Genomic DNA, 19,228 nt, shown 5'->3' on the forward strand with positions numbered 1-19,228 from the left:
AGAAATTGTCCAACTATAGTTTGAATAAAACAGAGAAGGCAGTGGCACCCCACTCCAGTATTCTTGTCTGGAAAATCCCATGGACAGAGAGGCCTGGTAGGCTGCAGTTCATGGGGTCGCTAAGAGTCAGACATAACTGAGTGACTTCACTTTCACTTTTCACTTTCATGCATTGGAGAAGGAAATGGCAACCCACTCCAGTCTTCTTGCCTGGAGAATCCCAGGGATGGGGAAGCCTGGTGGGCTGCCCTCTTTGGGTTGGCTCAGAGTCAGACATGACTGAAGCAACTTAGCAGCAGCAGTTTGAATAAAATATATGTAAAACTAGTTGCTATGTTTTTGAGCCTCTGTTATATAATGGATTTTATTTGTTACTTTATATACATCAGATTTTAATTACTTAAAATAGCTTTAAAAGGTAGGCACTCTTAATAGCCTCATCTTCCAGTTGAAACCAAAAGAACTTGCTGGATTTCCCCCAGGTAGGGAGAGCTGATTACAGTGCAGAATTGGCTGACTCTCAGGAAGTGGGGGGAGGGTGGCCGGACTTCCTGTCCTTATTACTCCTTCCTTAGACCACCTTCCACTGCATGTACAAGTGCAGGATGCACCCAGAGTGGGCTTGCTCCCAGGAAAACTTCTTGGAGGAGGTCTGGGAAACTACGACTGGTTAAGGCCATGCCTCTGGAGCTACTGCATAAATCCACATACTTCTTCCCTGAACTCAGCCTTCTCTAAGTTGGCTGAGCTGGCCCCAGGAAATAGGGCTGGGAGCAGAATGTGCAAGACTGCAGCTGTTTCCCCGTTACTGAGATGGATTCCTGGAGCAAATTTGTGACTGAAAAAAAAAAGAAAGAAAAAATAAATCTGTGACTGGTCTCTTGCTGTATTTTGAGATGAGAGGAGGAGGAAGTAGCTCTGACCTAGCCTTCCACTGGTCTAAGAATGGCCTGAGGCTGGCCTCTCTTGAGCAGGGATGGACACAGCCCAATTCCTGCCATGCTAGCAATAGCTGCAGCTAGTGGCCCCTGCCAGGGATCACAGGGTAGCCTTACAGTATTCCCTCACCCACAAGTCCAACTGAAACTTAGATAGGCATGCAGTTTGAGAAACCTTAGGGTGGAGGGGCTCTGCACTTAGCAGGACTACTTTCTTGGCAGAAACTATGAAGAGAGCCAGCCTCAGCCTGAGGGAGCTGCAGAATCTCTCCCTTTGCAGTCCCCTTTGCCTTCTGCCCCACCTCACTCCTGAACTCTGGTCCCGAGCAAAGGTAGCATAGCCCACTGGGAAAGGACAGCATTGGGACCTGGTGAGGTAGTAAGGAGTATGAAAAAGAGGCCTGAGTGAGATGGCTAGGTGGAGCTGGGCTTAGGAGGCACTAGCTACAGGCGATTCCTGCCAGCTTCTGTCCTACTGCCTTGTGGGGGACACAGGGCAGAGACACTATGGGTGGGTACTTGGCTCTGGAAGGGACAAAGCAGGGAGGTAGGAGACAGCATAATTTCAACTCTGGCCTTTGCCAGCAAAGATGGCCCTGGGCCTAGTTAGGAGGAGGACCTGAAGCTGGGGGAAGAGAATTTGATTCCCAGGGATACAACCCTGCCTAGTTCACCCACTCCCACCACATATACAGAAGGCTTTTTAAATTGCCCTTAACAGAGGACTTTGTATAAATCCACAAACGTCTTTAAAATCCCTTAACCCTTGGCTCTTCCTCAGCATGGGCCAAGGCAGCTGGTTCCTTGGACTTCCTGTAGTTGAATGGCTCTCTCAAATGAGTGGCCTTTTACACATGGTCTCGACTTAGTGACTAAACAACAACAAACAACTACTTCCTAGGAAACTGGGATCTGACTTGAAATAACAGGAATGCCAGTCTTTCTCATTTGCTTTGCACTTTACAGTTTACAAAATGCTTTTGGTGTTGATTATCCCATCTAACCTCACATCCCTGCAGTGGACCACAGATAGAGAAGCTATTTTGATCTCCATTTCACAAGTGGCCAAGGCTTAGATGGATGCCTTGGCATGATCTGGAACCCAACTCTGTGGACCATGGCTCTATCCACAGCATACTGCTGATCCCTATGACAGAGAAGGGGACAATGTAGAGAGCTGTGGGCTGGCCTCTACTCCAACAGAGCAAAGAAGCAACGGCAAGAGAAAACCCAAAGGGACTACCCTGTAGCCAAGGCATCAAGGTTCTATAAAGCAGCCCTGTTTGAGATTCAGTTTGCCTAATTCTTCTGTTTGCAGGAATTTCAGCTCCAAAACCCATAGGACGATTAAGCCTTCAAGTCACAAGGATGGGTAAGACTATAAGGTTTTTCACTTAGCCTTTGGTTTTCCTTGATGCCCAACCACACTTACTAGTCTTGCCCATCCTTTCCTCTAAATAATTGACAGTTTCACTCACTCCTGTCTAAAAAGGCCCAGATTGAATGCCTCCTTCTCAAGGCATTCTCTTTTCTGAGCCCAGGGATTATCTTTTTGCCTTTCAAGTTTATCCTGGGACATGATCATAAGGTATGAAGAATGATATTTCAGCACTCAGCTTAACCAGTAAGGAGGGCTCTTCTCTAAGGTCTGCATCATATTGTGCCTTCAGACTGTTATATAGAGGATTCTCTATCTGTTAGCCTAGGAGCTTCCCAAAAGCAAGGACTGGGGTTTTGAACCCTTCTGGCAGCACTGAGCTTAATAATTATCATTTAACCAAGTGTTCTAGTGAGGTTCCTTTCATTAATACCACAGAGGGGAATATAATTTCACAAATAACTCCACTTATCGCCACCCCATCTCCTCAGTGCTCAACACCATAATGACAACATTGTCAGTAATTTCAGGGCTGAGGTAAAACATCTGTGCTTTGGAAAGTGAAGGACTCAGATAGATGATAGGGTCCCTATTCCCTTTTGATCCTGCGGCAGAGGACTCGGAGAGTGTGTGTGTGTGTATCATTGTGTATTTGAGGGGTAGCACTGTTTATTGTGGTCCTATCAGTTGCAGGGCTGAGCTGGAACAATGCCATGTTAAACTATGGCACACAGAATCAAAAAACAAAAACCTAACCTGAGCAATTTGCAATACAGATTTCTGCAGAGAAGAGATCAGATGATGGTATTTTTTTCTCTTACTTTGGGGGTAACCAAACATTATCATGCTACAAATTAAATATTAAGTTCTGCAGAGTGCTTCTGATAGAAGCTTAGATCACATTGATGAGTCAAGTGTCAGGCCAAGCATGGTACAAGGCACAAAATTACTATTTGCAAGACAAGATCAGGGACTCCAGGAAGATTCCTCTAATGTGGTCAGAGGATAGAGTGTAGCTGCCAGGCTCTCTCCACCCCCAGAGTGCTAGTTCTTAGTTTCCCACTGTAGGTGAATGTGAGAGTGTTTCTACAGTGGCAACCAGTCACAAGGCTGATGTATTGGCCAGCTACTCTTAGGACGACAGTGTTGCTTGCCTCTCCTTCTCTCTGTCTCTCTGGCTCCCAGCAGCTATTCTGTCTCCCTTCCCTACCCAAGCTCCTTAGGTGCTGGTGGCTACCCTGCAAAGAGAGGACAGTGGTGAGGGACTTTCCAGGAAGGGGTCACTGGGCTTTAGCAGGCTGGTCACTGATCCAGCTGTTAATCAGCTAGTCACTGGAGTGGATACATCAGACGATGGGGGTGGGGAGGGGGATATGTTGGGATACGGGATATGTTGGCTAGCCCTTCTTTTTTTTTTCTATCTCTGTGACATTTGGCTATTTAGAGGACTGGGAGCCTAGACCAGAAGGGTGTGTCTTGCATCAGGTTTGTTTATTGAAATAGCTGTTCAGAGCCTAACTGACCAGGGACATGAGTTGTGTGGAGTTGTGCCTTCAAGGAGTTCCCTTTCTAGATAAGAAGTTAGATGGGGGTCAAAATAATGAAAGGAGCAGAGAAGAAAACAGTCTGTCTCATGGTTTTCATGGTGGTTTCAGTTACAGAAAGCGAAAGTGTTAATTGCTGAGTCCTGTCTGACTCTTTTCGACCCCATGGACTGTAGCCTGCCAGGCCCCTCTGTCCATGGAATTCTCCAGGCAAGAATACTAGAGTGGGTAGCCATTCCCTTCTCCAGGGGATTTTCCCAACCCAGGGATATGAACTCCGGTCTCCTGCATTGCAGGCAGATTCTTTACCATCTGAGCCATCAGGGAAGCCCCTGTGGACCACATTAAAATCTGTTACCAGCAGAACAGTCACTATAGAGTCTAGGTTAGACCTATCCCTCACATAACCACTATCAGAGGGAGGTATTTCAGGCCTCTTGGACAGAGGATACTGAATCTCAGAGAGTGCCTTGCCCAGAGGCTACCATGCCATATTAGCTGATTCTGGATTGCAGCTCTGGAATGTGGGTCGGCAAGGCTCCTATTCTGGGCTTTTGAAGGTCTGAGCATGGTCCTACAGGCAATTTAGGTAGCCTGAAGGAAGAAAGTGAAACTTCAGGTATACTTTTCTACCCAGTTCCAGGCAAAATGTCAGTGAGAGCCCTGGCTAATGTGAAATTGAGGCCTGGTTCTTACAGAACCCAGTGAATACTTAATGGGCTGTTTTTGCCAGGTGCTTTTCAAAACTTCTCTGTCATCAGAGCTGACTTCCCTTCCACCTTCCTACACCACCACCCCTTGATAATCCCTCCTGTGGCCAATAGCACCTGGGCCTTTTTCATATCTGCAATTCCCCCTGCCCAGTGTGCTCCCCTGAACTTAAGGTGACCTGAAGTGAGTAGACCCAGCAAGTGGGGTAGGGGTCATGGCTGCCTGTTGTTCAGTGTATGGTTTTGCTGCTTTGCGGCCTAGAGAGGGCTGATCCAACAAGCCAAGCATATGGAGTGCATTAAGATTTTCCCTATATTTTCTTTCTTTGTGGTTCAATTCAAGCCTGAAACCACAGACACCTGTGAAAACAAACCCAGCCTGGATGCTTGCTCACCAGTACTGTCTCTCTTTGTCTCTCTTATCTTCAGCCCCAGCTGTGATGCTTCCTGACTGATGATGTTATAACAGTGCTGAGAAGCCAGAAGGCTGCATTTTTTAGCTGAATACACCTGAGTTTTCCCCACCATCATGGAGACCCAAAAGGATGAAGCTGCTCAGGCCAAGGGAACAACAGTCTCTATGGATACCCAGGATCAAGGGACAGAGAAAGGGGCCAAAAACAAGGCATCTGAGGCAACAGAAAGGCCCGCATCAGAGCCACCCTCATCTGGTCCAGGTAGGCTGAAGAAAACTGCCATGAAACTCTTTGGTGGCAAGAAGGGCATCTGTACCCTGCCTAGTTTCTTTGGAGGGGGACGAAGCAAAGGTTCCGGGAAAGGCAGCTCTAAGAAGGGTCTTAGCAAGAGCAAGACCCACGATGGCCTGAGTGAAGTAGTCCATGACCCTGAAGACATTGTCAGTGAAGGAACCGGCCTCTCCTTACCTTTGCCTGAGTCATCATCCCGACTTCCCAGCTCTCAGAGTGTCCATGGGTCTTTGGAGACAGGCTCCAGATGCAAGAGGTCTGTGGCTGGAGCCACAGAGAAAGCTGGAGTTGAGAAGGCTCACTTTGTGCCCAAGCCAAAAAAAGGCCTGAAAGGTTTTTTCAGTAGTATCCGCCGTCACCGAAAGAGCAAGGTCTCTGGGGCTGAGCAAAGCAATCCAGGAGCCAAGAAGTCTGAGGGCGCCAGAGCCAGGCCTCATGAGTATGTGAGCTCAGCCCTTCCGTCCCACACTGATGAGGTCCTCCAAGCCCCAAGAAAGGAAAATGCCAAATCCCAAGATGTCCCTGGGCCGAAAGTTTCTTCAATATCAGAGACTTCTCCAGCAGCCACTGAGAAAGCAGCCTTTAAAGATCCAGAAAAAACCTTGGAGGCCTTTGCCTCAGCACTCTTGCAGCCCAAACCTGCCCCTGAAGCCAGTGGCCCAGAGGAGCTCCATAGTCCAGAAACAGGGGAGAAGCTTGTGGCAGGAGAGGTAAATCCACCTAGTGGCCCTTTAGGGGATCAGCTGAGCCTCCTCTTTGGGGATGTCACATCTCTGAAGAGTTTTGACTCACTGACAGGTTGTGGTGACATAATAGCAGAACAGGATATGGATAGTATGACAGATAGCATGGCCTCTGGAGGCCAGAGGGCCAACCGAGATGGAACCAAACGAAGTTCCTGCTTGGTGACTTACCAAGGAGGGGGCGAAGAGATGGCCTTGCCTGATGATGATGATGAGGAAGAAGAGGAAGAGGAGGTGGAATTAGAGGAGGGAGAAGTCAAGGAGGAAGAAGATGATGATTTAGAATATCTGTGGGCAAGTTCCCAGATGTACCCGAGGCCCATACTAAATCCAGGCTACCATCCCACCGCATCCCCAGGCCATCTTGGCTACATGCTTCTTGACCCAGTTAGGTCTTATCCTGGCTCAGCCCCTGGAGAACTTTTGACTCCTCAGAGTGATCAGCAAGAGTCGGCCCCCAATAGTGATGAGGGTTATTATGACTCTACTACACCGGGACTTGAGGATGATTCAGGTGAGGCCCTGGGGCTTGTCCATAGGGATTGCTTGCCCCGAGACAGCTATAGTGGTGATGCCCTCTATGAGTTCTATGAGCCAGATGATAGTCTTGAGAACTCCCCACCTGGGGATGACTGCCTTTATGACCTCCATGGTCACAGCTCTGAGATGTTTGACCCCTTCTTGAACTTTGAGCCCTTTTCTTCCCCTCGGCCACCTGGGGCAATGGAGACAGAGGAAGAACGGCTAGTGGCCATCCAGAAACAGTTGCTATATTGGGAGCTTCAGCGGGAGCAGCGAGAGGCCCGGGAGGCATGTGCCCAAGAGGCTCACACCAGAGAGGCCCATGCTCGAGAGGCCCACACCCGGGAAGCTTATGTCAGAGAGGCCCGACCTCGAGAGGCCTATGCCAGGGAGACCTGTGGCCAAGAGGTCCGTGCTCGAGAGGCTCAAGTCCGAGAGGCCCAGGTGCGGCAGGAAAAGCCCATCATAGAGTATCAAATGAGGCCTTTAGGCCCATCAGTGATGGGTCTGGTGGAAGGGGCATCAGGGGCCTCTCAGACTTCCCACAGAGGAACCACCTCAGCTTTCCCTGCCACTGCAAGCAGCGAGCCAGACTGGAGGGACTTCCGTCCTTTGGAGAAGCGTTTTGAGGGAAGCTGCTCCAAGAAAGATCAAAGTACTTGCCTGATGCAACTCTTCCAGAGTGACGCTATGTTTGAGCCAGACATGCAAGAAGCAAATTTTGGAGGATCTCCCAGGAGGGCCTACCCTACTTATTCACCCCCTGAGGAGCCAGAGGAAGAGGATGTTGAGAAGGAAGGGAATGCTACTGTGAGTTTCTCTCAGGCCCTTGTGGAGTTCACCAGCAATGGGAACCTCTTCTCCAGCATGTCCTGCAGCTCTGACTCTGATTCATCCTTCACTCAAAACCTTCCTGAGCTGCCTCCCATGGTGACCTTTGATATCGCTGATGTGGAGCGGGATGGGGAAGGCAAGTGTGAAGAAAATCCTGAGTTCCACAATGATGAAGACCTTGCAGCCTCCTTGGAAGCTTTTGAACTGGGCTACTACCAAAAACATGCCTTCAACAACTACCGCAGCCGATTCTACCAAGGCCTACCCTGGGGTGTGAGCAGTCTCCCTCGATACTTGGGACTACCTGGCATGCACCCTCGTCCTCCACCTGCTGCCATGGCCCTCAGCAGGAGGAGCCGCTCCCTTGACACTGCTGAGACCCTGGAGCTGGAGCTCTCCAATTCTCACCTGACCCAAGGCTATGTGGAGTCTGATGAGCTTCAGGCCCAGCAAGAAGATTCAGATGAAGAAGAGGAGGAGGACGAATGGGGCCGAGACAGTCCCCTGTCTCTCTATACTGAACCTCCAGGATCCTACGACTGGCCTGCCTGGCCTCCCTGTCCTCTTTCAGTGGGACCTGGCCATGCCTGGATAAGTCCTAGCCAGTTGGATGGGCCTTCTAGCCATCCCTATGGGCAGGCAGTCTGTTGCATATCTCCTCTCACCATGTCAATGTTGCTGTCAGTATCAGGGCCAGAGCCAAGGGCACCTGGGGAATCCAAGTCTCAGCTAGCTCGGCCTTCGCACCTACCCCTGCCCATGGGCCCTTGTTATAACCTCCAGCCAAAGGCCTCCCAAAGTGTGAGGGCCAGGCCTCCAGATGTGCTGCTGCCTGTTGATGAGCCCAGTTGCTCCTCCATTTCTGGAGGCTTCAGCCCCAGCCCTGTGCCCCAGGCCAAGCCTGTGGGCATTACTCATGGCATCCCTCAGCTGCCCAGGATCCGGCCTGAGCCCCCAGAGCCTCAGCCCATTCACTATGGGGCTCCCAGCCTTGACCTGTCAAAGGAGAAGGCTGAGCAAGGTGCCTCTCTCCCCACCAGCTGCTCCTCCACTGCTATGAATGGAAAACTAGCTGAGTAGTTATCATCAATTCTGGAGTGAGGGGCATGGGGCCTGAGCATGTGAATGGGGATAAGGGTTGGGCAGAGGGGTGGGGGTGGGGGTTGCTGTTTAACTTGAAAATCCTTTTGGCCAAGGAAAGCTCCTATGAGTTTTCACCTTTGTTTTCCCACTTCCCTTGTCTGCCATCTGTGGCCACATTCAGCTCAAGTACATCTGCCCTGAGAGATTGCTGCTTCTGTGCTCCAATTTTTGCTTTTGGGTTTTTTCCTTGTGACCCATGCAGGGTTTGAGATGCTCTAATTTTGTGCCTATTCTAATTGCCAAGGTAATGATCATATATATATACATATATATGTGTATATATATATATGTATGTATGTATGTATGTATATATATAATATATATATATATATATATATATATATATATATATATATATATATATATCATGCATCCTTGACACAGTCTGAACCCTTAGCACCTCTGCCGTTTCTCCATCCAGTAGATGAGCAGCCAGGTCTACACTGCCTCCCACTTGGGGACAAGGAGCTTGTTAGCTTGTTTGCTATTAGCAGTGTGAAATTATGGTACAGATCCTCCCCACTCCCACTTCCTTTGGTCTTGGCATAGCTGCCACCATCACATCAGATGTATAATCTAGTAGCCCCAGCTTGCTGTCCTCAGAGAGGATCAAGTAGCATGTGTCTCACTGCCTGTTCCTATGGACTTAGGCATCATAACCAGTGAGGGTCTTTTAACCTGGCCTGCTATAGCTTGGGTTGAAGACAAAAATGCTAATTTCCTTAATGTAATGACCAAATTCATCTAGTTGCAAACAAGACAAAATAGGGTTATATTGTAGACACTACCATAAGTCTTGAGCTCCAGAATGATAGTTTTTTTTTTCCTTCTTTGTTTCTTTAAGCTTGTGACAGCCTGAATTGCAGATGCTTTTGAATTTTGGTTATTTTTTTCTCCAAAGGAAATTTTCGTTATCTCATTACAAGGAACACATTCTTTTAATTGAGATACGGGAAGAGAAGTGGCCTAAACTAGGCTCGGCTGTAGGGGATGGGATTTTTACAGGTTGCAGGAGAAGGATAGGAAAAGGAGATTCATTCATTCTTTTCATCAGGAGAGAGGATTTCATACATTGCAGAGCTCATGTCAACTCAGCTTCTTAAAAGGGAAAATTGCTTTCCCCCAAAGACAAAACGTTCCTTAAGCCTTGCCCACCCTTTCACTGGATGCTTTAAAGAGGCTTCATGCTAGCATTCCCAAGAGACAGGACACCAAGGGTATTTAGGTTGCTGTTCCAGTTTTTCTAAAGAGCCTTCATTTTCCAATTAGCCAAGTTCTTAGTATCATCATAAGACTGGGCATCTTGAGAGGAAAGACTGATCTGCCCTTGCTCTGCCAAGCTGAAGGACTCCGATTTGTGTGGTAATTGCAGCCCCTTATGGAAAGAATGGCACCCTTATTTCTGCATTTACACAGTTTTCATGTTAAACTAGCTTGGAAATATTGGTGAGGAAGAGTTGCTGTCAGGAAGACATTGCAACAGGCTAATCTTGCCAGGCTCTGTCTCTCATTAATCACTAATACGGAGGGGTCCTATTAAATTTCACCATTGGAAATGGTATATGAAACTTTTTACCTATATATGTTGACCCAAATTATGATCCTTGCTCCCTTGATCCTGTCCCCATCCTCCACCCATCTCCATGCCTATTAAGAGGTAAACAGGGCTCTTGCTATTCCAGAAGAGATGCTGTTGCCTGCCACCCCAAGTCAAGATGACTTTGTGGGAAAACTGCCCCTTGGCCATGGGATGTGTCTGTGCTGGTCTTTGTCACCATTTTTTGGATTGGGGTTGGCCCAGTGCCCCTCCCCACAAAAAGTAAACCTGGATGGTACAAGCTGTACCCCTGGAAGCACCACATGAATTTGCATGGCACCAACACCAACATTCAAGGGATGCAGACCAGCTCTCCAGGCTGACTTTGTCTGCATTATGAAGAAATCTGTCAATCATGAAGCTGGAGAATCAAAGAAGGTGAGAAAGGCCCTCCTCAACCCTAGCAAAGCATTAAGAGAGAAGTGCCCCAATTCTGGCTTCTCACCAAAGTTGCCCTGGGAGGGTGGGACTAGAATTGGCCTGGCTGTTTGACAGGAAGGAGACACTCACCAAATGCCTTTACAACAGGGGAATGCTCACCACTTGCCTCTTCTGTCTCTGCTTGTCCTTCAGGGCAGCTCAAGCTCCTGTTTGTATGTAGACTGTGCCAGCCACAGCAGGTAGTAGAGCCATCACCAACCACCAGAGCCTGCTGGATCACCAGCCTGTCTGAGAAGAGAAAAAGTAGGTGGTCAAACTTTGGCCAAGGGCTGAGAGCTGCCCTCTGTAGCACAAGGGCAGCAAGAGGTGCCACCTCTGAAGGGGGCAGTCATAGCCCTGACACACATTGCTGGGCTCTGGAAAGTCTCATATCACAGTAAGTTTTAGGACTGAGCATCAGCTCATGGTTTGAACACTGCTGCCTGCAAGTCCTTTCACTTTCCTGGCCAGCCAGCCCAGAGACAGGATCCTCACCACCAGAAATAAGGCAGTCAGGGTGTATGGCTGCAGAAGCAGGCTCCTTTGAGTCTACTCTAGATCCAAGCAGTTCATTTCTGAATCCCAGCTGTGGCCTAGAAGAGGAAGGAGGACCAGCTGGAGACTTTGTGTGACAGCACAGGGTGACACTGGGAGAGCCAGCCAAGCTCTAGGCCCCTCCCCGAACATACACCAGTGTTTGCTTGGCTAACACCAAATATATCCCAGGCTATTAAATGTGTAGATGTTAAGTCCACAAATAAACACCATTTCAGCATTGCAAAGTCAATGTTTTTGGATGTGACTTCACAAGAAGGTACGACTTGGGAGAAGGTGACTGCTCTTACCTTGCTATCCAGCAAGCAGGCTTTTATATAGTGTCAGATAGCTCTGATCCTGAGAATTCCCAAATGAGACTAATCTTAGGGGACCAATGACTGGATAGAGAAGACCACCTAGAACGTCGCTCCCAGGGCTGTCAGTTTCTTTGTTTTAACACCTTCAAGGAAGCCCTGCCTTGGGGCTCTTTTAGGTCCTACCCCAATCATCTGGACTCAACTTAGGCAACAGTCCATGAGCCTTCTGGGCCAGAGGCTTTGGTCAACACCAGTCTTTTCTCCCTCAATACTGTACCAAGGAGGGAAGTAACTTCCCACACCCAGGGTGCATTCCCCTCATCCTGCTGCCAGTGACTTTCCTCCCCTTGCCAGTGCTACCACCCCACCTGCCCTTGGCCCTCAGGCCCAATTGCTAGAGGGAGTCAGGGTTTAGCAGGGAGACTTCAAGTTTACCCATGTGTATGTTGCATCCAAGTTGTTTTTAATATATATATATATATATATATCAAAATTCAATTATCTATTTTTGTATTGTTTGCATTTTATATTCATGGAAAACAATGTATCAATTGTTCTTTTCTGATATATTTTATTTTTAAGCGGTGCTGTTTACAGTTTTAGACAAAACGAAGATGACACAAAAATTGCTGCTGCTTGTGCAGAGGGCTGGCATCTCAATTGCCCAAGACCCTCGCTCTTTCCCCTCTCCCCATCCCTGATGTATCGCACTGTCCATCCCCTCCCTCCATGATAGGGACAGCATAAGATGCCCAGGTATTAAGACAAATGCCAGGTGACTCAGGCATGTGGAACCTGGTAGATAGCATGTCTTTTTATGGTTTTATTTTTTTCTTTCAGACTCACCCTTCCCTGTGTGTAGATCTTCTAGAAGTACTCATGTCTGTGTCTCTCTCTTTCCTCTTTATGTTTTCTGCTCTAGTTTTGAAACTAGAATGCCCATGTTTTGCTATTTGTCATGTTGGGTTTCTCCAAAGAGCATTTTGGGGGTATTCTCCACCCAGTAAGGAGGGCAGGAGATTTCTCAACTATTCCCCATTTCCCCAAGAAGCTGGGGGAGACAAATGAAAGTGATGCTTGAACCATCAGGAATTGGCCATCTCATTGAGGAAACCCTTACATGGGACTTTCCAAGGAGCTCAGTTGATTGTGACATTCACCCAGAAGAGACGTTGGGGAATTCCTTGACCCCTCTTGCTGCTTTGGGGGATTCTCTTCCTCTACCACCATTCCCACTCCCCTGCTGTGCTCCAGCTCACACATGGATGGAACTTTGGGGGAACAGTGACTATTAGGGTGATGGCTTGCTGGCCTGATTACCTACTTTTCCATTATATAGTCACTCCAAAGAAGAAAATTCACATGGCATGTGTGTGTGTGAGGACTGGACCTACTGAGAGGCGGGGCTTTAATTATTATTCTTGTTACTATTGGTGCTTATTTTCCCTGATGTATATGGGGGTGGGGTGGGGTGGGGTGGGGTGGAGTGGGGTGGTGGACGGTGGGGGGGACCAGGAATGTATACTTAGGTCATGTTAAATAAAATGGCTGGGGGACAAAGGAAAGAATTTGGAAACTGCAGTACATCCTTACCCCAGGTGTAAGAGTTCTTTCTCTCCCAGTGAAAAATGGGAAGCATGGCCCCTGGATGTGCCCTAGCTTCCCCTTCCCTATCCCTGAGACATCATGGAATTGCCTGGATTGTGACCTCTCCAATCCTAGTTCTCATTGATGTCTGGATATCTTGATGCACTGCCTGTTTGTAATAACAAATATTTCTTTTACTGAATGTTAATAAACTGGGTTCAAGAGGGACCCCCGGTCACTAAAGCGCATTCTTGTGGTTTGTTCCACATCAGTATGCCTGTGACCCATGGTTGCTGGGTTTGCCCTTGAAGGGAAATGAAGAAAGCAAAGGGATGTGGGGTGGTCAACTGGCAAGGGGGAAAGAAAACAGAGCTGAAAGTAAAGGAAACTTTAACTTCAGTTCATCCAAACCATGCCCCGAATCTCAATCTGATGATGTAGTACTCTCCATCATATTGCCCATGCCCTGAAACCTGCCAAGGAGCTGGCTTCTGAAATTAACCTCTGTTCATGTAAATGTGTTAGCCTCCCCACCAGCCGGGAGGCAGAGGTGTGAAGCTCTTATCCACGGCTCCAGCAAAAGGATACATTTAAAGTGTTGCAAAGAGTTGGACATGACTGAGTGACTAAGCACACACACACACAGCACATGGGCATAGATTTGACTAGACTAGTTTCCATATGTAAGACACGAAGATAGGGCTACCCCCAAGTGACCTATGGCATTTTATCAACTACCTTAAGTCCAGCACGCCCCAGCTATTTAATTCAGTTGGACTTGGGGGGAGTTCTATTGTGGTTCCCACCATGACTGATGTATTAGACCTCTTTCTGTTCTACTGTGACTAATGGCTGCCTTTGCTGTGACCCCCTGGGGAGTCCTTAGCAATACTGGAGAGAGCCATTGGTGGAGGAAATCTCTAAAGACCTTTCTTAGATCATCAAGAAAACTGCCTTGGTCAGCTGTAGTGCTATTCTCTGGTCTGCTTGGACTCTGGGGTTGTGTGTAGTGAATGGCCCTTCTTTGTTCCTCATTTCTGTTTAGAGCAGATGGAAATCTGATAGACGAGACATTTGTGCAAGTCTTTTGGAGGATGCTGTAGGCAAGCTGTTAGCTCTGTACTGCCACTACCTTGACTGGACTCTGGACCCCAGTGACTGTGTTCCTCTTCTCTCTAGATAATTCCTAGACTTTGGCTTGTATGACTTTTGGGGGCCAGACCTAGCCAATAGGAACAAGTGGCCTGAGGTAGCACTTTCTAGTCTGCAAATTTCTTCTGTCTCCATTAGTTTCTAAAAGGCCACTGAAGTAGTTGGGCAGAATGGATGAGATTATCCCAACTTTACAGATAAGGACATGGAGGCAGTGAGAAGTGAAATGACTTGCTCATGGTGATCTAGAACATTGACTGCAAGTCAGGATGGGTAAGAGGATGGGCAGGCTGGGGTGAAATATGTGTAAGAGAATACTACTAATAATTTTCCAAGCACAAAATAAATAATATAATTGATATGTACCAGGCACTAGACACTTTAACTGCATTATCTTGTGTAATGTTTACCTTAACTGTATGAGGTTGACATTATTGTATCTGCATTTTCAGATAAGAAAACAGAGCCTCAGAAAGGTTAAGACCCTTGCCAGAATTCACACAACCAGGTCATTAGACTTCAAATCTCCTGCTTTTTCTGTTGCACTTGTAGTGAAGCTGCTGTTTCTATGTACATTGGGGTACTAGGGGTTGAATCTCAGCAGCAGGCCCAAAGTCAGAACATCCTAAAGCTAAATTGGACCTCTGGCTGCCTCTTTATCTCACTGAGCCCAGCCAAGCTTCCCAGCTCCAAGCCCAGGTCAGAGGCCCTTGTGAGCCCAGGGAGCAACTACTTTCCCTCATTCCCACCTCTAGCCTTGGATCTCTGGGAATTGTTCCCAGCCAGGTGGACCTATCCCTTCTCCCATTTAAACCTGCTAATAAGCAGCCTGGGGGAAAAAGATGACTAGCAGAGTGAATCAATAGGTGTGAGCTTGGAGAACTGGTGTCTGGCCACTCAGACCTTCACCATCAATTGGAGCATTTCCTCATGAAGAGTTAATTGCAAATCACTTAACAGTCACGGTGAGAAACAGTCTCATTTTCTAGAAGAATAATTGCTGTCTGATGGGCTCTTGAAGGCTACTCTACTCTGCTCCTTCAGTTTCTCTCCTGCTATTCCACTTCCTCCCTCTGGATGCCTGAACATATTTTCTCTCAGCCCATGAAGAACCTTATGAGATTTCCAATGGGCTCCTATGTAGAACCCAGTGCCAACAGGAAGTGGATGCTCTGTCTGTCCACAAATTCTGTGATTAAAATTAATATTTATGTCCTTCAAGAGGCAGAAAATGGAATGGACATCCGTATCCATCCACAAACTCAGATGTGGGTGGGCAAGAAAATAGTCCTTGTTTGTTTTATTTAAAGTAACTGAATTCTGACTCCAAAACTCCCATTCAAGCAGAGAAGCAGAAAATTCCATGTTTTTCATGACTGGGGACCCACTTAAGTTTGGCACTGGAATCCAAGGGGTACTTGTATTACCCAAAAGTTAAGGGCAACTAATCTCTAATCTATTCCAGTCACCACTGATATCCTCATTTTCCATGCCTACAGTGATGGAAGAGAAGCTGAGAGCCCCAAAGTCCTAGGTCCTGCCTCCCTCTGGGTACCTTAAAACAATCTCCTCCCCATCTTTGAGGCACTGCCCTAAGCAGTTTTTGTGCTTCCCTACTGCCCCAGACTCAGGAGCTCTCCATTCCCACGTGGGGCTGGGAGTGGGAGGGATCCCTCTTCATTTTTTTTTTTCTTTCAGGGCTTTTCCTTGTCCTTTATGATTATATATCAATGGTGGCTTCATACTTTTATAAAACAGTGATAGAGTCAGTGATGTCAGCCTGCTTTGGCTTTCTACACTGTGAAATCCATCTTGCAAGAGGTCTTTTAAGGGCCTGGTTACCTCCATGTAGTGGGGGTATGGGGTGTGGGGATATAGAGGGGCAGCAAACAAATAAACATGAATATTTCCAGAAATTACCCTGCCACAAAATACTGCTTTATTGAAGGAAAAAATTATTTCACTGTCCTACAATTTAGGACAGCAAGATTTTAGTCCCTGTTCTACCTGCAACTGATGGAAACTTCATATCTCAGAGCCCCAGGTTCTTCATCCTTAAATGAGTTGGAGAACACAGAATCTCAGACTGTGGTCCTTTCCTCACCCTTTCCTTTTTGATGCTTAAATTCTTCCTATATCATCTGTCTTGCTCCTGCTCACCTCCACTGGCATAGATTCCTGGGGCAGTTTTAATGCCTAAGATGTCCCTACTTACATTGAACTGGAATAGGCCTAGCTTAGTCTCTGGGAGTCACACAGATCCTATTTGCTATCTACTCTTTTTGCCCCATAACAGTCCTTCCAGATCTGAAGGCAGAGATAGTATTCTTTGGTTCAACAAATGTTAAGTACCTATTCTAGGTGCTGAGGGTCAAGCAGTGAATAAGTAAGATAAAAATAAATCCCTCCCCCACCCCCACTTATGGGACTTACTTTTTTCTGCAGGTGGGCAGATAATGAAGCAAAATAAAGTTATCATATGTCAGATGGTGATAGGTACAATGGAAGGAAATAAAGGAAAGACAGGAGGTTCCAATTTAAAATAGAGTGGTCAAGAGAAGACTCACTGTGCAGGTCACATTTGAGAGAAGAACTGAAACCTCAAGGTAAGAGAAGATAATAAATACCAGGAACAACCAGGAGTCCAGTGTACCTGAAGTGGAATGAGTGAAGGGATGAGGTCACAGAGGTAATGTTGGAGTGAGTGAGATGAGAAGACTGTTGAAAAGACTGACTCCTGTCCTGAGTTAGAGGGGAGCAGAGAATGACATGGCCTGATTCTTGTTATCTGGCATTGTCTTTTTTCCAAGCTAAACAGTGCTACATCCTTCCAGTCTTTCCTCATATGTCCTTGGTCTAAGTCCCTTCCCCAGCATTCTCAATCCATGCTGAATGCACTCCACTATTAGTGGCCCTCTTCAAGTGTGGGTCTCAGAATAAGACTCTTTAGACAAATTCACCTAGGTCCTTTTTTATTACTCCTGAACACCTGCAAGAGTCTAAGTGGTATGAGTTTTCAGTCAAACAGACCTTGATTCTCTTTTTGGTCCCATGACCTACTTATGTGAGCTTGGATAAGTGAGACCTTCTCTTAAGTTTCAACATCTTCATCTATAAAATGGACGAGATAATCTGTACCTTGTGGGAATTAGCAATGATGTGTATAAAGCTTCTCTATCCAGTGCCTGGCCCATGTGGGCCCTACCCAGATGATGGTCAATCTCAGTTGTCACTGTGGCCTGTACCCTTGGCACATAGGCAACCTCAATTTGGATCCTTGGTAGGTGCGGACCCTATAGTGGTTGAGAATCTAGTCAACCTGGTCACCCTCTGTGAAGACCTAAGCTGCTCAAGAAATATGAGTATGGGCCCCTCATATTTCCCTCACTGAGTTTTGTGAGTGCCTGTTGGTGGCTAGACTTAAGCATCCCAGAAAAGCCAGAGCTATCAGCAGGGTGCAAATAAAGGACTAACCAAAATGCTTTCCTCAGGGTCCCTCCCTTGAGGGCTGCTTTCAGGCCTTAAAGCCAAGTATTTGTAGGATATTTATAATGCCACCTCTGGGGCTGGACTTAGAGGTATGCCAGTCTGAAGGACCCTACTCACCTGGAAGTTGAAAAAAATGGCTTGGGACAGGCCTGTGCAGAGAGCAGCCAGAGTGTGTAACAGGCAAGTCCTTGAGATTCTGACTAGGTCTGTCACCAGCCCTGAGCATGTTTTCTCCCCTGATAAATGGGGTCATTAATGCCTACTCAGGCTCTCTCTCCCACCAATCCTGTGCTTCAGCAGAGACTACCTTCATTTTTCCTACTGGAAAATGCGTGTGTGCTAAGTCGCTTCAGTCATGTCTGACTCTTTGTGACCCTATGAACTGTAGCCCACCAGGCTCCTCTGTCCATGGGGATTCTCCAGGCAAGAATACTGGAGTGGGTTGCCATGCCCTTCTCCAGGGTATCTTCCCTACCCAGGGATTGAACTAGCCTCTTTTATGTCTCCTGCATTGGCAGGCTGGTTCTTTACCATTAGGGCCACCTGGGAATGCAGTAGATACTAAATGTGAAGGTACTTTTTAAAAAGTTGTAAAAGGCTACAGAAATGCAAAATGGTAGTAGTATTCAAATGCTTTGGTATTGGTTGTCTGCCCTCTATGAGTTCATTTTTCTCACAAAGTCAGGGCCCTGTGAAAAGACCAGTAGCCAGATCCCTTCTGCTAAAAATGACATTCTATTAGGTTGAAGTACATGAATTATCCAGTCATTGGATACAGTGACTTAAAAGTTTTATTTTTGACGTGTATGTGTGGGATGTATTTTTTTTTAATTGCCGTAACTAAAGGAATTCACTCTCTTAATGCTCCCAACCTCTCAATCTCAGTGTATCCCCAACTTCCTCATTCAATCAGGTAAGACTATGAATTGCTATCCTATCTCCCTCCTGCCTTCCTCCCAAAATAGATATGCAAATTATCTGGAAAACTGTAAAGCAAAGTGCCAAAATGGTTGTCATTATTACTGGCATTTTCTGTGCAATTTGGATTCTTAAGGAGGAAGCTTCGTGTTCAAATTGACCATTACTGCCCTCATACTGAGATCCTTTACTAAATGTTATAAAGGGATGTAGAGATAAGCAGTGGTATGTTACAGACAACTTGTATCAACTCTTAAGAACCAATTATGTATGCACATCTCTTCCCAACTCCAATTCAGTGACATCACATGGTGGTGGTCGTTTAGTTGCTAAGTGGTGTCCAACTCTTGCAACCCCATGGACTGTAGCCTGCCAGGCTCCTCTGTCCATGGAATTCTCCAGGCAAGAATACTGGAGGGGATTGCCATTTCCTTCTCCAGGGAATCTTCCCAACCCAGGAATCAAACCTGGGTGTCCTGCGTTGCAGGCAGATTCTTTACCGACTGAGCTACGAGGGAAGACATCACATTGGTAGATGAAATTGGCAATGATAATATCCTCTATGGAAATGGGCAAACACTACAAATACGAATTTTTTTTCAAAAATCTAGAATTGTTTCAATCATAAAGGATCTGCCAATTTAGCAGTGGTGTGTGTGTTTCCATGTATATATGTCTGACTGCACAGTCAT

At 46.9% G+C, this 19,228-nt stretch overlaps 2 protein-coding genes across 3 annotated transcripts in view; both read left to right on the forward strand.

Annotated features, from left to right (window-relative positions):
• The window catches only part of AMER1 (APC membrane recruitment protein 1), a 29,063-nt gene extending 15,843 nt beyond the window's left edge, over positions 1 to 13,220 (forward strand). For both annotated transcript variants that reach the window (XM_043457713.1, XM_043457714.1), the window contains exon 2: positions 5,000 to 13,220. In XM_043457713.1, coding sequence (XP_043313648.1) covers positions 5,100 to 8,456 — 3,357 coding nt within the window. In that variant the 5' untranslated portion in view covers positions 5,000 to 5,099 and the 3' untranslated portion in view covers positions 8,457 to 13,220. The remainder of the gene's footprint in view (positions 1 to 4,999) is intronic.
• Positions 10,390 to 19,228, forward strand: part of OPHN1 (oligophrenin 1) — a 229,630-nt gene continuing 220,791 nt past the window's right edge. Inside the window, exons 1-2 of the mRNA XM_043459750.1 lie at positions 10,390 to 10,579; positions 10,690 to 10,800. Coding sequence (XP_043315685.1) covers positions 10,390 to 10,579; positions 10,690 to 10,800 — 301 coding nt within the window. The remainder of the gene's footprint in view (positions 10,580 to 10,689; positions 10,801 to 19,228) is intronic.

This window comes from Cervus canadensis, chromosome X, assembly GCF_019320065.1.
Source record: "Cervus canadensis isolate Bull #8, Minnesota chromosome X, ASM1932006v1, whole genome shotgun sequence".
Taxonomy (NCBI): Eukaryota; Metazoa; Chordata; class Mammalia; order Artiodactyla; family Cervidae; genus Cervus; species Cervus canadensis.